General features: G+C 46.1%; 3 protein-coding genes across 7 annotated transcripts in view; all 3 read left to right on the forward strand.

Annotated features, from left to right (window-relative positions):
- LOC142783830 (uncharacterized) overlaps nucleotides 1-15219 on the forward strand; it is a 456044-nt gene that overhangs the window by 362346 nt on the left and 78479 nt on the right. The window lies entirely within an intron of this gene.
- RhoGAP68F (Rho GTPase activating protein at 68F) overlaps nucleotides 1-15219 on the forward strand; it is a 177953-nt gene that overhangs the window by 99028 nt on the left and 63706 nt on the right. The window lies entirely within an intron of this gene.
- On the forward strand, nucleotides 5-4704 carry LOC142783829 (uncharacterized). The gene has a single exon (XM_075882488.1). It carries the CDS (start codon nucleotides 3179-3181, stop codon nucleotides 4463-4465), a length of 1287 nt encoding a protein of 428 aa, XP_075738603.1. The 5' UTR covers nucleotides 5-3178; the 3' UTR covers nucleotides 4466-4704.

The raw sequence follows: 15219 nt of genomic DNA on the forward strand, positions 1-15219 counted from the left end.
TGTCTTCATGTTGCCTGTCAAGAGCACAATAGAGTTCGGCAAAGCATATGGCACTGGCAGCCCTAACACTGTGGGCTGCCTCTTGAGGCAGAGGGCCGAGTGGCATGAGGCCGACACACCGAAGGCTGCACAGCAAATAGAAACCACTTGGCGAATCGATAACAATAATTACAAAACAAATAGAAATCACTCAGAACGCATGTCACAAGTTTCCAATATATGTAATATCAAGTTACAAGTGAAAAAATAACTATGTATTACAGCAAACTTTGGCACCGAACATGTTTGGCCAGCTTGCAAATATCTACATCAAGGTTGTTCGCTTGCTCAGAGGCATTCATTGGTTTGCTAGGGGGGATGGGCAGGGTACCAATACTGCCCTGAAGGTCACACACGGTTGTCGACTCGTGGGTAAGTTGGTAGCACCGTGGTCAAACATGCTTGTTTGTTACTGCCGTTCTTTTCATGCAGGCCCTGTGACACTGACTGGGTTTATAAAGCCACATTTATCGACCTCTAATGCCCTTTCTGCACTGAGGGTCAACGAACTGAACTGTAGCAGAATGGCGTTGTTGGCCTTGTGGTTACATTTAATAAAAAAGACATGACCCCAAGGACCTTGTCTTAGACAGGTGCCTTGTCTTCTGCAATTTTTTTCTCTCCACAAACTTTGTGCATTTCAAACTTCCCTCTACGCCACTTGTAGAGTGATAGTTTTCACTTAATAATGTAACATTTTGCTACGTAGAATGGTATAAATAGGGGTTTTTGGCCTCTTTACGTTACCTATTTACTAGATAGCATAATATATCTGTGCATGCCCAGGCCTTTACGGAACATAAACTATGCACTCGGCAGATAGGCTCTACGTTTTTGGCCCTATCTCACAAGTCCACCTTTGTTCATGGCTACGAGCAATCTGGGCTTCGCGGATACTCCAACCATCAAGTCAAAATAAGCAGAAGTGTGCGTCCAAATTGCAATCACCTTTTACCGAAGCTTAGAGGGACTAAAAATACCGTAGCTGTAAACGTGAGTGGCCTAAAGCCCCCCGACAGGCTGGATAAATGGCATTATCTAGAGGAGTTGAGCTGAACCAGGCTAGCAAAAATTAGTTGTTGCAGAAAGATTGTGCATTCTGCTACTTGTGTAATTGCCTTGCAGCAGAAAAATTGTGATTCAGTTTCTTTTTATTCATTTTACCCTCAGAAATACTAGGGAATAATAAGTATCTCCATGATTTTGGTCGCACGGAGCGTCACAGGATGTCAACACCATCAACAGGTGACCCAGTATTTTTACAGCAGCTTCTTGTCCATAATCACTATCACGAAATAAGAAAAATACCTTAGTACCAAGGACACAGTGAGGCTCGAACTCGGGTCTGCTGGGTGCCAGCCAAGAGCCACGCCAGTGCTTGGAACTTGTTCGCAAACTTGCCTTAGGCAGGCTTGGTGTCTGGAAAGGAATTGCGTTAATATGAGTAATAAAGCGTTTTAGAACCGAAAAAGAACCAGTCATCACACAATGGGAATAGCGTAATGAGTGGGACGTGCAATGCTTCAGCCCATTACAAAAGCTTGTTTTTGTTTACTTAAGGGGGGACGCGGCCTTCGAAAACCGAAAAAATGTCAAAAAAGTTTATTTTTAGAAAACAGTATATTTGGTCAGTATAATCTATAAACTACCTCCTCTGTAAATATCAGCGCCGAATTCGCGCTAAAAGTACCTCAAATAAAATATTTAGCTAGCCGAGGCAGCACCTGAGGAGCGCGTGATCGTCAAAAATACCCTAATTTCGCGCGCACGCCGTTTCTCCCCCGCTCAACCGAGCGCCGTCATCTTGGTCTCGTTTTGTTCGTGATTTCTTGCTTTTTTTTTCCCGCCATCAGCGGTGACAACAACGGCGTGGTCGAGGCCTAACTGGCTTGCGATTGGGTAGCGCGTGGGATATTCGAGTTTCCCGCTTTTCAAACGCGGAGCTACAATTGGACGGAGCGCGCGCTCCTTCGGAGCGAGGGGAAACGAGTGGTTGCTATTGGCTGGTGCGCGCGCTCACGTGCTCATCTCCCACGCATGGTGCGGCTGCCGCGCCGGCCGCGCGGCTTGTTGTCTGCTCCGACTTGTTCGTTGCAAAGGTTCTCCGTGTGCTTCTTCGTCTTTTGCGATTGGCCTCGGCACTGTCGTGCAAACCGTCTTCACGAGACGATAGTTCTGCGCAGCCCCCCGATCGTCGAGTTCTCCCGTGCCTTCTGCTTGAACAGTCGCAAGTTGCCGGATGCACGACCGACGCAGCTCTTTGTGCCGAGGAGGCTCTTCAAAAGCTTTGCACGTGGTTTGCGGCGATGGATCGCACGCTTTGCAGGAAACGCGCGACTGCGCTCGCTTTCGGTAAACGAAAGCGCCGACCGCCTATTCCACGGCATTCGCGGAAACGCCCAACAAGTCGGCAGTCAGTCGGCGATAACGAATTCACCCTGGATCCTCAGCCGTCAACAAGTTATCGCAACCCAGCGGACAATGCAGAGGTGGTGCGACGCAGGTGCGTGTCAGAGTCATCAACTGAAGGCATGCTTATCGATGTTATCACACATCAACGTGAGGCTGCACGCTCGCCTAACCGAGATCGGGCTGTTGAACATGACGGTCGGTGAAACGATCGATGCGGAAATGACAGGTGCGTCGGCAGATGCCGTAAATCAACGGAGTGATAACGAGACTTTACTCGGCGAGCGTCGTACCATTCAAGGGCATATTCAACCAAGCTTTCTGTCCGCGCAAACGGCAGAGGCGCAGTCGACAACAGTTCGCGAGTCGCTCGGCGCGATGTCGGCAACTGAGCGGAAATTCGCACTGACAGCGTCTCAGGAACGCGAAACTACACCTGCGCCAGAAGAAGAATACGTGCTTATGCAGATGACCGCTCTGAACGCGATGATTGGGAAAACACTCTGCCCAATTCGCCATGAGCAAGACCTCGCTGTGGACCGGGACACAAGGCTTGGACTTGCCGTGAAAATGGTGCTTATATGTCGTTCTTGCGGCACAGCCAGCTCTCACTGGTTGTCAGAGAGAAAAGAAGGTGCGAGAGTCTTCGATGTAAATGTTAGATCAGTGCAGGCAATCAGGTGCATTGGAAAAGGACCTACTGCTATAAATGACTTCTGGGCAGTGATGAATGTGTCGCACAGAGGACTGCTGGGCAGTGATGAATGTGTCGCACAGAGGACTGCACCAGAAGACTTATCAACGCCACTTAAAGAATGTGATGAAGCCAGCTGCCAAAGTGGCTGCACAAACTGTTTTGACAGATGCTGTACAGGCCGTCAAGAACACATACGAAGAAATGGAAGTGAACTTCACGAAAAACATTACAGTGGTGTATGATGGCACATGGCTAACTCGTGGGCACAGCTCGCACATTGGTGTAGGCTGTGTTATTGAATTTTACACGGGTCTGGAGATTGACTGCACAGTCTTGTCTAATTTCTGCCTTGGGTGTACGCTAGGGCCACCTGAAAGCCACCCTACATATGAAGAATGGAGGAAGGCTCACGAGTGCCAAAAAAACACCGATGTAGGCGCAGGGCGCATGGAAGTTGAAGCTGCACTGCAGCTTTTTGGGCGCTCCATCAGCAAGAACGACCTCAGGTACACAAACGTAATTTGTGATGGAGACAGCCGCACCTACACAGCCCTGTGCAATGATCAGACATATGGATTCATACCACTCACAAAGGAGGACTGTGTGAATCATGTCCAGAAAAGAATGGGCACTGCGCTCCGCTCTCTTGTGAGCAAAGCAAAAAAGGGAGAGGCACTTGGTGGAAGAGGTGGCCTTACGCAAGATCTTATAAAGAGGCTCACCAGCTATTATGGCCTAGCCCTGCGAAGCAACACAGATGTGCAAGATATGCAAAGGGCGGTGATGGCAACACTCCACCACATTTCATCCACTGATGCCGAGCCCCATCATCAGCTGTGTCCTCCTGGTGCCCTCAGCTGGTGCAGGCACCGTTCAGCAGAAGCAGAAGGAAAGTCACCACCTCCACACAAGTACAACCTTCCTAGCAAGGTTGTAGAAGCACTGCGGCCCATCTACCAACGCCTTTCCGACCCTCAACTGCTGGCTCGATGTAGCGGCAACAAGACTCAAAATGCTGCCGAGAGCCTCCACTCAGTGATTTGGTCACTGATATCTAAGCAGCAGCATGCCTCCCTCTTCACTGTGGAAGCAGCAGTGCATGAAGCTGTTGCAAAGTACCATGCAGGCAGCTTGCGAGCTTACACCGAGATTTGCACTGCACTAGGTGTAAAACCGGGGGCCGTTGCCCTCCAGAGGGCTGCAGAAAAGGACAGCCAGCGGGCTAAAAAATCATCAAACATGCACCAGATGAAGAAACAGAGGACCAAAAGGCCACCTGCAGGCATGGACACCAAAGACTACTGTTCTGGTGCATTTTGATGAAGGTGAAGTGCTACAAAAACTTTGAAAGCCATTTTCTCTGAAGTGTGTTTTGGGCACGTAGTGTTGCTTGTGAAAAGTGTAGCGTGGCAGTGACTGGACCGATTTTGATGCTTTTTTTTTTTAATCCTTGAAGTCTTGTTGACAGGATGACATTATTCTTTACATTGCTTAGGGCCTAGTTTTTTTTGCATGTGCTAACTAGTGCATGAGAAGTTCTGATGCAATACATGAAGCTGATGGGGATGTTATTTGTAAAAAAACTAAAAGGAATAGACAATTTTTGATAATGTCATCCTGTGTAGTGTTCTTTTGAGTAAAGATCAAAACCACTTGGATCTTCCTGGCATGTTTTGTTACAATGCTAGGCTTTTCACCAGCAGACTATGTCATCAGATTATGTAACATAGTGTAATTTGAAAACTACTCGAGATATCGCAATGAAACTTCATATATAGCTATACGAGACACTCTTCAGTATGCCTGCCAAATTTCATTACTCTAGCTCAACAAACAAAAAAGTTTTTTTCGATCGCCACCTCCCTCCTTATTAATTGTGGCGCATACCCACTTCAGGAACCCTCATCCTCGTCAGCCACTGCATGAACAATAGGCACAAAATTCATTGCAAGTGTTTAGCGTATGCCATGCTTCTCAGATGAATGATGAAAAATAGCATAACAAATGCTGGTCTACTACCCAGAAATTATTACTGTTAGTGCCGTAGTGGGTACCCAGAAAGTATGCTTGCAGTGTTACCCAGTAAGTGTTTAGAAAAGGCACTGAAAGGCTGCTCTTCTGGTTTTTGCTGTGACTGTGTTGTGCCTTCCGCCCAGGCCTGGCATTTTTTTGTTTCACTCCTTAACGTAGAGCTTAACGTATAACGGATACTGTACACGCTAAAACCTCTTATGGCTTAGCTACAGTAATGATTTAATCTTACCTACAGCAAATATAGTTTAACTACAGCTATCACCAGTTAGGAGTTTGCACAAACGTAAAGGAATACGTTTATGTATGTACTTAATCATTTATATATGGGGAGCTGAAATTTTTCTAAAGCATGGTTTTCAGTAAGCCGGTAAATGCAAGTTGGTATTCTGGTGACACGGTAACATTAAAAACTATACATACAAGTCCCTAATGTTACTGACTTGATTTAGGGAAGTTTAAAAAGCCTTTTTTTTTCTTTCACAAAACTTTGCAGATGTGGGCATTTCTGTAAATGAGATAAATTTCAGCAGAGTTTTGAAGTAGAGCAATGAGCACAAAAGACATGAGAATTATTTTTAAAGAAAGTGCAAATATCAAGGTTGATTAGTATGAAGTTTTTCTGTCTGCAGGATAACTTGGCCATGGCAATAAATTCTTTAAGAACAGGTATCTTGTACCATGCAATTTACAGTGTTTATTTTTACCCTAAAAGCTCCTTCAAAAAAGAGAAACAAAATATTCATAAAATTGCATTTCACATTTGAAGCAGTAAATGCTGTGACCAAGAAGTCACTGTGTTGCAAAATAATTTAACATATACATAGTAGCAAAAAAATGTTTGGTAGTTTTGAGAACAAAATGAATTATTGTGCCCCTTTCAGTATCCATTTCGCAGTGGTCACACTACAGATCAAAATCATTCATAACTTGTGTGTTGCTGTAGATGTCTGTATGCAAATCGATATTACATGTATACATTTTGGAAAGGCGTTCGGCAGAGTTTCACACTGTAAACTGCTGTTCAAGCTTTGCAACACCGGTATTAGTGAGAATGTTCTCAATTGGATCGGAGGTTATCTGGGCAATCGCCAACAAGCATTTGGAGCGGGAGATGCTATGTCGGAAAATCGGGAGGTGTACTCGGGAGTGCCTTAAGGGTCCGCATTGGTGCCCTTTTCCTTTTATACATAGAGGATACTCTATCAGTTGTCCAAGCACCACAAAAAATTTGGCTATTTCCAGATGACTGCCTAATCTATTATTGTCCGGTATCATGCAGACAAGATCAACTTAATATCAATCAGTGCTTACAAACCTTAGACTTGCGGTGTTCTAAATGGGGTATGGAAATCAACATTAAGAACTCCGTTTACACACACATTACAAAAAAGATGGAAGTGCTTTCGTTTGCGTATAACATAGGATAATATGTTAGCGAAAGTATGTAGTTTCAAACACTTGGGTGTAACTATAACAGATAAATTGAACTGGCGTACTCATATAGAAAACATTTGTCACTCGGCATATCAAAAGTTGTGCTTCCTCTGAAGAAAATTGGGCCGAGTCACGAAAAATATGAAGCTGCTTGCCTAAAAAATGTATGTGCGTCCGAAGTTTGAATGCGCTAGCGATGTGTAGAATCCACATGAAAAGGTCTTAAAAAATAAACTAGATGCATTGCTTTCAGAGAATATTGGCTCGTTTTATCTGCTCGAAATATCAAAAAAGAAATTCTGTAACTGAAATGTTCACAGTATGTAAATTAGAACCGCTAGAATCAAGAAGGCGGAAACAAAGATTGAAAATACTTTTCAAGATCTCACATGCAGGGGTGAAAATGAAAAAGGATGATTATTGGACGTGCTCTGACAAAAAGTTTTGAAGAAGAACACGTAATACATTTTTACAACTAATACATCTTCGAATGGATTTATTCCAATTTTTCTTCTTTCCTGATGCTATTAAATGTATCAATGAATTACCGAATGATGTGGTGCAAAAAAGTACTGCCACTGAATTTGAGGTTGCTCTTCACAGGCACGTTGTTGAAAATGCATAGATTATAAGTGTTCATGTATGTATTTCCTTACAAATGTTTCATGAGTCATCAATATCATGTTGCAAATGTTATGAGTGAAAAGCATGTAATGTTTTTAAGTGTGCTATACGTTACAAAGTTTATCTTACAAATGCTCTTCAAATATTTATTTATTCTTGTGCAACTCAATACTTACTGTAACGACATTCAAGTAAGGGTTAATGGTATCACTAAATGAAAATAAAGTGCACTGTATTTTCTCAAGATGCACTGAAAATTGAGCAATATGAAAAATTGGTGTTAAAGTATTTTTGTGGTCGAAATTTGTATGATGAGAAAAAGAGTAGGCGTGGCTTGACAAGGACGTAAAAAGTGAACTGGCACTGTGTCTGTTTTCTTTCCAAGCCAAGTTGTGCTTGCTGATTCTATAATAGATACCAACCAACTAGTCCGCCCACTTATTTCCATGAAATTTTGCATTTTATAGACGAACATGGTTTTTTTTTTCAGTAAATATTACGAATTAATGTCAATCATATTTGAAATATGATTGACATGATTTTGCAAATAGTAACTATTATGTGCCCCGCCGCGGTGGTCTAGTGGCTAAGGTACTCAGCTGCTGACCCGCAGGTTGCGAGTTCGATTCCCGGCTGCGGCGGCTGCATTTCCGATGGAGGCGGAAATGTTGTAGGCCCGTGTGCTCAGATTTGGGTGCACGTTAAAGAACCCCAGGTGGTCGAAACTTCCGGAGCCCTTCACTACGGCGTCTCTCATAATCATATGGTGGTTTTGGGACGTTAAACCCCACAAATCAATCAACTATTATGTAAATAGTATATATGACATGTTACAAACAGAATAAGCTTATTTGTCACTACTAGAGGCCGGATTTTTAGGCACCAAAGAAGTGTGTTTTAGGCGCCAAAGATAGGCAGGTAAAACACTGTGTTAGTACGCCTTTAGCAGTGAGCTGAAGACACTTTTATTGGGGGAAACGCAGAGGTAAAGCCGACCAGATGTCCAGCGGAGCGAGCGCAAGCAGCAACAACACTCTTCCTTCTCTTCTTTCACTGGTGCTCCTGCCTGTGCCATATATCAATGCTACAAATCACCCCCCCCCCCCCCCCCCCTTCAAAAGGAGCTATCCTGGCGACCTATGGACCGGGTAGGATGGGTGGGTCGTAGTGCAGTTTCAATCGATCGACATGAACAGTCTTGCGACCACGACGGCATCGGTCTGTTGATGGTTGAACCGGCTCAACAATATAGTTAACCGGTGAGGACTGACGTAGGACTCGGTAGGGGTCTTCGTACTTCGGCAGTAGCTTGGTGGAAAGACCAGGAGCAGATGAGGGAACGCGAAGCCATACCAATGTGCCAGGCAAATATGACTGAGGGGGCAGGTTTTCATCGTGACGGTCCTTCTGGTACGCTTGATCTTGTGCAGTTAAGGAACGTGCGAGTTGCCTGCAATATTCCTCATAGGTGGCGACTTCGGATAGAGTTGTGGATTCTGAAGCGTCCGGATAATACAAGAGAATCGTGTCCATGAATGAGGAAGGTTTGCGCCCATAGAAGAGAAAGAATGGAGAGGATCCTGTCGTAGACTGAGTGGCGCTATTGCAAGCGTAAGTAACAAAGGGAAGTATGCGGTCCCAGTTGGTGTAGTCAGCGAACACGTATATAGACATCATGTCGCCCAATGTGCGGTTAAACCGTTCGGTCCTTCCATTCGTTTGCGGTTGGTTCGCGCTGGTTGTCCTATGCACAACGTTGCTTTTACGGAGAAGGGCTTGTACGGCTTCGAAAAGAAACGTACGTCCGTGGTCGCTGAGTAGCTCACGAGGCGCGCCATAATAAAGAACAAGATTGTGAAGGATAAACAAGACAACTTCACGTGATGTGGCCTCTAGCAGCGCAGGAGTTTCAGCATAGCGTGTCACGTGGTTGATAGCCTAAACCACCCAGCGGTTCCCGTCAGGAGTGGAAGGAAGGGGACTGTACAAGTCAATTCCAATGTTGTCAAAAGGTTTGGATGGGCAAGGCAACAGCTGCAGTTGTTCATTGGCTATGTTCGCTGGGCTTTCTTGGCGTTGACATTTAGAACACGAACGTACGTATTGTCGGACAAATCGGTACATTCTGCGCCAATAGTACCGCAGCCGGAGGCGTGCGTACGTTTTCATCACACCGACATGGCCGCATTGAGGATCTGCGTGAAAGGAGTCGCAAAGAGCAGCATGTAGGTGGCGAGGAATCACAAGCAACCACTTGCGGCCATAGGAAAGGTAGTTGCGACGGTACAGGAGTCCATCGCAGATGGCGAAATGTCGAGCTGTACGTCGTAGTGAACGATTGGCGGTACCTTGTAGTGGCTGAGACAGTACCTTTATCATAGAGACAATCCAAGCGTCTTGGCGCTGCTCGGAGTGCATGTCAGTGAGCGAAAGTGCCACAACATCGAGATTGTAAACAGACGCACTTCCATGTTCAAGAAGTGGAGAGCAGGAAAGAGCATTGGCATCTGAATGTTGGCGGCCCAACCTGTAGTTGACACAGATATTATAGTCTTGGAGACGCAATGCCCAACGAGCCAGACGGCCAGAGGGGTCTTTTAGGGACGATAACCAGCAGAGGGCGTGGTGATCAGTCACGACATCAAATGGATGGCCATAGACGTAGGGTCGAAATTTTGTGATTGCCCAAACGATGGCCAGGCATTCCTTCTTGTGACCGAGTAATTCTCTTCAGCCTTAGTAAAAGTGCGACTGGCATAAGCAATCATGTACTCATCGAAGCAAGACTTGCGTTGAGCAAGAATAGCGCCAAGGCCGACTCCACTAGCGTCTGTGTGGATTTCGGTAGGGGCATCTCGGTCAAAGTGACAGAGAATTGGTGGAGATGTCAGCAAATGACGTAGTTTCGCAAATGCGTCATTGCAAGCGGAAGACCACGCCGAAATTCCTTCACTGTCAGAAAGTAGCCATGTTAAAGGGGCTATTACGGATGCAAAATTACGGACGAATCGACGAAAGTATGAACATAAGCCGATAACGCTCCGGAGTTCCTTTAGTGTCAATAGCTTGGGAAACTGGGCGACGGCACGTAGTTTCGCAGTGTCAGGTAGAACACCATCCTTGCTGACTACGTGCCCTAAGATTGTGAACTTCCGGGTGGCAAAATGGCACTTTTTCAAATTTGGTTGGAGCCCAGCATGTGTGAGGCATTCCGAGACACTTGCGAGGCGCAGAAAATTGGTATCAAAGTCTTTTGAAAAAACGACGATGTCATCCAGATAACAAAGACACGTCTGCCATTTGAGGCCTCGAAGTACGTTGTCTATCAGTTGCTTGAAGGTGGCAGGGGCGTTGCAAAGACTGAACGTCATCACGTTTAACTGTCAGCAGTTTCAAACGCAGTCTTTGCACGGTCAGATTCATCCATGGGTACTTGCCAGTATCTTGATCAAAGATCCAGCGAGCAAAGGAACTCTTCTCCTTGCAAACAGTCAAGAGCTTTGTCAATTCTGGGGAGCGGATAAATATCTTTGCGCGTGATTTTGTTAAGGCACCTGTAATCAACACAGAATCGGATGCTCCCGTCCTTCTTTTTGAGCAGTACCACTGAGGAGGCCCACGGACTGTTGGACGGCTGTATCACACCACGATTGAGCATATCAGACACTTGATCGTCAATAACTTGGCGTACAGAGTGAGAAACCCGGTATGGACGCCGACGCAATGGTGAGTGAGCGCCAGTGTCTATACGATGAACAATTGTAAATGTTCGGCCCAAATTGGTTTGGTTGAAGTCGAAAGACATCCGGAAGTGGTTGAGAAGTGTCAAGATTTGGTTTCATTGGACAACAGGAAGGTCCGAATCAATTGATGGAAGCAAGGCGTGCAGGGAAGATGTGGTGGACGTGGGAGCGGGAGTAACACTGGCGATCTGAAGGTTTGTTGCGCAATCGAGCAGTTGACAGGCACAAGCACAATCAATGTCCTCAAAACGGCCGATGCATTCACCACTGAATAATATGGCTAGCACTGAAAGGAGATTCGTGGCGTAAATGGCTGCGGAAGTGTTTTTGACCATCAGAAGAGCAAAAGGTAGAAGAAAGTTTTTTTGAGAAGCGAAGTCTTCAGACGGCGTGAACATGACGTTCGAAAAAGCAGCATGGTTGCAGGAGATCGGCACAATAACCGAAGGCGTAGGGGAGGATGTCCGTGTCTGCGGCGACGACAACACGAGAAATGGAAGGCTTGTTAGAATTGTCGTCGGCGAGTGATGATAATTCCAGGTCAGCCCGGGCACAATCAACAACGGCATGATGTGTGGAAAGGAAGTCTCAGCCTAATATCACAATATGCGACCAGTATGGAAAAACGATGAATTCGACCACGTACAAAACATCCTGGATGAGTAGCTGAGTCGTGCACGTCATACAAGGGTTTACTTGATGCGTGGTTGCCGTACGCAGAAAGAAACCAGAAAGTGGAATCGTAACTTTCTTTAACTTGTGACACATTGCTTCACTCAATACAGACACGGCAGCTCCAGTATCGATTAATGCTTGAACGGCAACACCTTCAATAAAAACAGTTATTTCGTTAGCGGGTAGAGGACGAGGCCTTGTAGAGTTCGACGATGGCACAGTTCTTGCCTCCGGTACTGCGATGGTCAGTTTTGTGTTGGGGCAGATGGTGCACACCAAAGCACCGGTGAAGGCGAACGTCAGTGTGAAGAGGGCGATTGGTGCTGGTTGAAGGCGCGGCGGCTCAATGGAGGGGTATTCGAAGTAGCATCGAGAGGCAGCATCTGTGGTGGCTCTTCGTGGGCGTTGCCGTAGGTTTTATCCATGGTACCTGGATGAGGGACGCGCCGGCGGCAGAACCGTTCAACATGGCCAGGCAGATAGTAGTAGCAGATGTGTCTGTTATCTGGCGTGCGCCAAGGATTGTTGAGAAGCGTTGAAGGACGGCGGAAAAGGGGAACATGCGAACCTGCCGGTACGCGTGTTGTGTAGAAGGCGTTTGTTTGTGGGCAGAGTCGACGAGGTTTGACGGCGCATGTGTGGCCTTCACCGACGTCAGCGTAAGTCAGGGGAGTGGACGCAGGCGGTAGTTGGTACGTGGGCGGGAGTGCCTCGCAGACTTGCTCTTCGATGGTTTTGCGCAGCGACGAGGTCAGCCCGTGAGTATTGCTGGGAAGGAAGGGCGCAAGAGACAATTGGCGAGCCACTTCCTCTCTGATGAACTGTTAGATTTGCGGCATCAATACCATCTGGTCCAGTGAAATTGTACCAACGGTCAATGGTGACGTCGTCATGTCGAAAGTAGGGCGTCGCGTTGAAATGTGCTGTGTTCGCAACTCATCGTAGTTTTGGCAGTGCTGAATAACTTCCGCAACTGTTCGCGGGTCTTTCGCCACCAGCATGTGGAAGGCTTTATCTTCGATGCCCTTCGTAATATGTTTGACCTTGGCTCTTTCGGACATGTCGGGATTGTATCGACGGCAGAAGCCCACAACGTCCCAATGTAGGACGTGAAACCCTCTCCAGACAGTTGGGCGTGATCTCGCAAGCGCTCTTCTGTGCGGAGTTTGCACACTGTTGGTCAGCCAAACATGTCCGCGAAGGTGATCTTGAAAGTGGCCCACTCAGTAAGCTCAGCTTCATGGTTGTTGAACCAGAGCTCCGCTACTCCACTCATGTAAAAGTGGACGCGGCCAAGTTTGTCGTTTTCGTCTTACCTATTATTGACGCTTACTTTCTCGTACGAAGAGAGCCAGTCCTCGACGTCCTGCTCATCGGTGCCGCTAAAGATGACTGGGTCTCGCTCTCTCGAGACACCGGGACAGTGGGCAGGTGTGGATGTTAGAATAGTATGCTGTGCAACGTCCGTGGACATCGTTGACGGCGAAGGTAGAGTTTGGTTGCGGAGTTCCAGGACTGGAAATGGATCCAGCATTCTCCAGCACTTGTTAGTACGCCTTTAGCAATGAGGCGAAGACACTTTTATTGGGGGAAACACAGAGGTAAAGCCGACTAGCTGTCAAGCGGAGCGAGCGCAAGCAGCAACAACACTCTTCCTTCTCTTCTTTCACTGGTGCTCCTGCCTGTGCCATATATCAATGCTACAAATCACTCCCCCCCCCACAGAAGGAGCTATCCTGGTGACCTATGGACCGGGTAGAATGAGTGGTTCATAGTGCAGTTTCAATCGATCGACATGAACAGTCTTGCGACCACGATGGCATCGGTCTGTTGATGGTTGAACCGGCTCAACAATATAGTTAACCGGTGAGGACTGACGTAGGACTCGATAGGGGCCTTCGTACTTCGGCAGTAGCTTGGTGGAAAGACCAGGAGCAGATGAGGGAACGCGAAGCCATGCCAATGTGCCAGGCAAATATGACTGAGGGGGCAGGTTTTCATCGTGACGGTCCTTCTGGTACGCTTGATCTTGTGCAGTTAAGGAACGTGGGAGTTGCCTGCAATCTTCCGCATAGGTGGCGACTTCGGATAGAGTTGTGGATTCTGAAGCGTCCGGATAGAAAACTCCTCACTAGGTTTGGGCATTTCGAGCTGACAAGCGTAATGGTGCACTGGGCACTCTGGATTATTCCTGTTAATATTTGGAAAATTACATGTCATGCAAAAACGCTTAATTTCTAAGAATGCCGCTTGCCCTTCTCGCGTGTTTGCGCCCCAAGATCTAGGCAGTGATGTACAGCAAGGAATGGTCCTGTTTTTACATTGCTTCTTTACGTTGACATTGGTGGGCTGACGTCGCATACCATAAGCTCTTCATCAAATCTTCATTAAATGCTAGCTATATGTAGAAAAACTGATGAAAAATGTCCCGCTTCCTGATTATATCCTGCATTTTAAACGGTACTTTATTAAGAGTGTTCCACGTGACATTACTCTACTTGGCATGTACAATTTGTGTGTTCTGCTGTGTAGCATGAATGAGGAGTACTTTCGTTTGGGCTAGCTACTTCATATCATTTTGAAAGGGAAGCGTAAAGACAAAAAAAGAAAAAGAAAGACAGCGCTCTTTGACTCTATGTCTTTCTTTTCCCTGTGTCTTTTGACCCGCATGTCGCGGGTTCAAATCCTGGCTGCGGCGGCTGCATTTCCGATGGAGGCGGAAATGTCGTAGGCCCGTGTGCTCAGATTTGGGTGCACGTTAAAGAACCCCAGGTGGTCAAAATTTTCAGAGCCCTCCACTACGGCGTCTCTCATAATCATATGGTGGTTTTGGGACGTTAAACCCCACAAATCAATCAATCTTTCCCTGTGTCTTTGCACTTCCCTTTGAAAATCAGTATAATGAATGAAAGCTGAGAAAAATAATAAAAAATGCAAATGGAATCTCAGCTTATTATTTTTGTTTTTGTTTTGAATAGCCTCAAGATGCTATTCACTAATTGGCCCTCGTTTCGTGTTTGCAGGCAAGGGATTTAAGCTTGCTTCTTCGCATCATGCTTTGGTGGCTCATAGCAAACCAATTTGAAAAATCACTGTGGTAGAACGCTTTTCTAGGCACGCAAGAAGTTCTAGTGTCTAACTACAACTTATTATGTCACCTAGAGAGGGACGCTTAAAAAGTAAATTACAAACAAAACAAAAGCCACGTGCACATCACACTTTTTACCCGAAGGCACTGCGGCAGATAGGTTACAATGTCGAAGAAAACACGCCTTCATTGGCAAAACACACTTTGTTTTCTTTATGAGCCATTTCATTCTCTCATAAGACTACCAAAAAACGAATTACTAGAAATATTATATCTGGTACGACATACTAAAATCTTAATTACCATTGCGCGAAGAGGACTGTTTACACGCATTCATTTTCGGATGCGAGCTTTACTATGAAATGCTTGACATAGGAGCTTTAACCACAGTGTAATACGACGCGATGATGGTAATTCCCATTCTAGTTCATTTTTCATACTGTTACAGCTATCATTTTTGAGTAATGGCTTAGGAG

The sequence above is a fragment of the Rhipicephalus microplus genome, unplaced genomic scaffold, assembly GCF_043290135.1.
Source record: "Rhipicephalus microplus isolate Deutch F79 unplaced genomic scaffold, USDA_Rmic scaffold_12, whole genome shotgun sequence".
Lineage (NCBI taxonomy): Eukaryota > Metazoa > Arthropoda > Arachnida > Ixodida > Ixodidae > Rhipicephalus > Rhipicephalus microplus.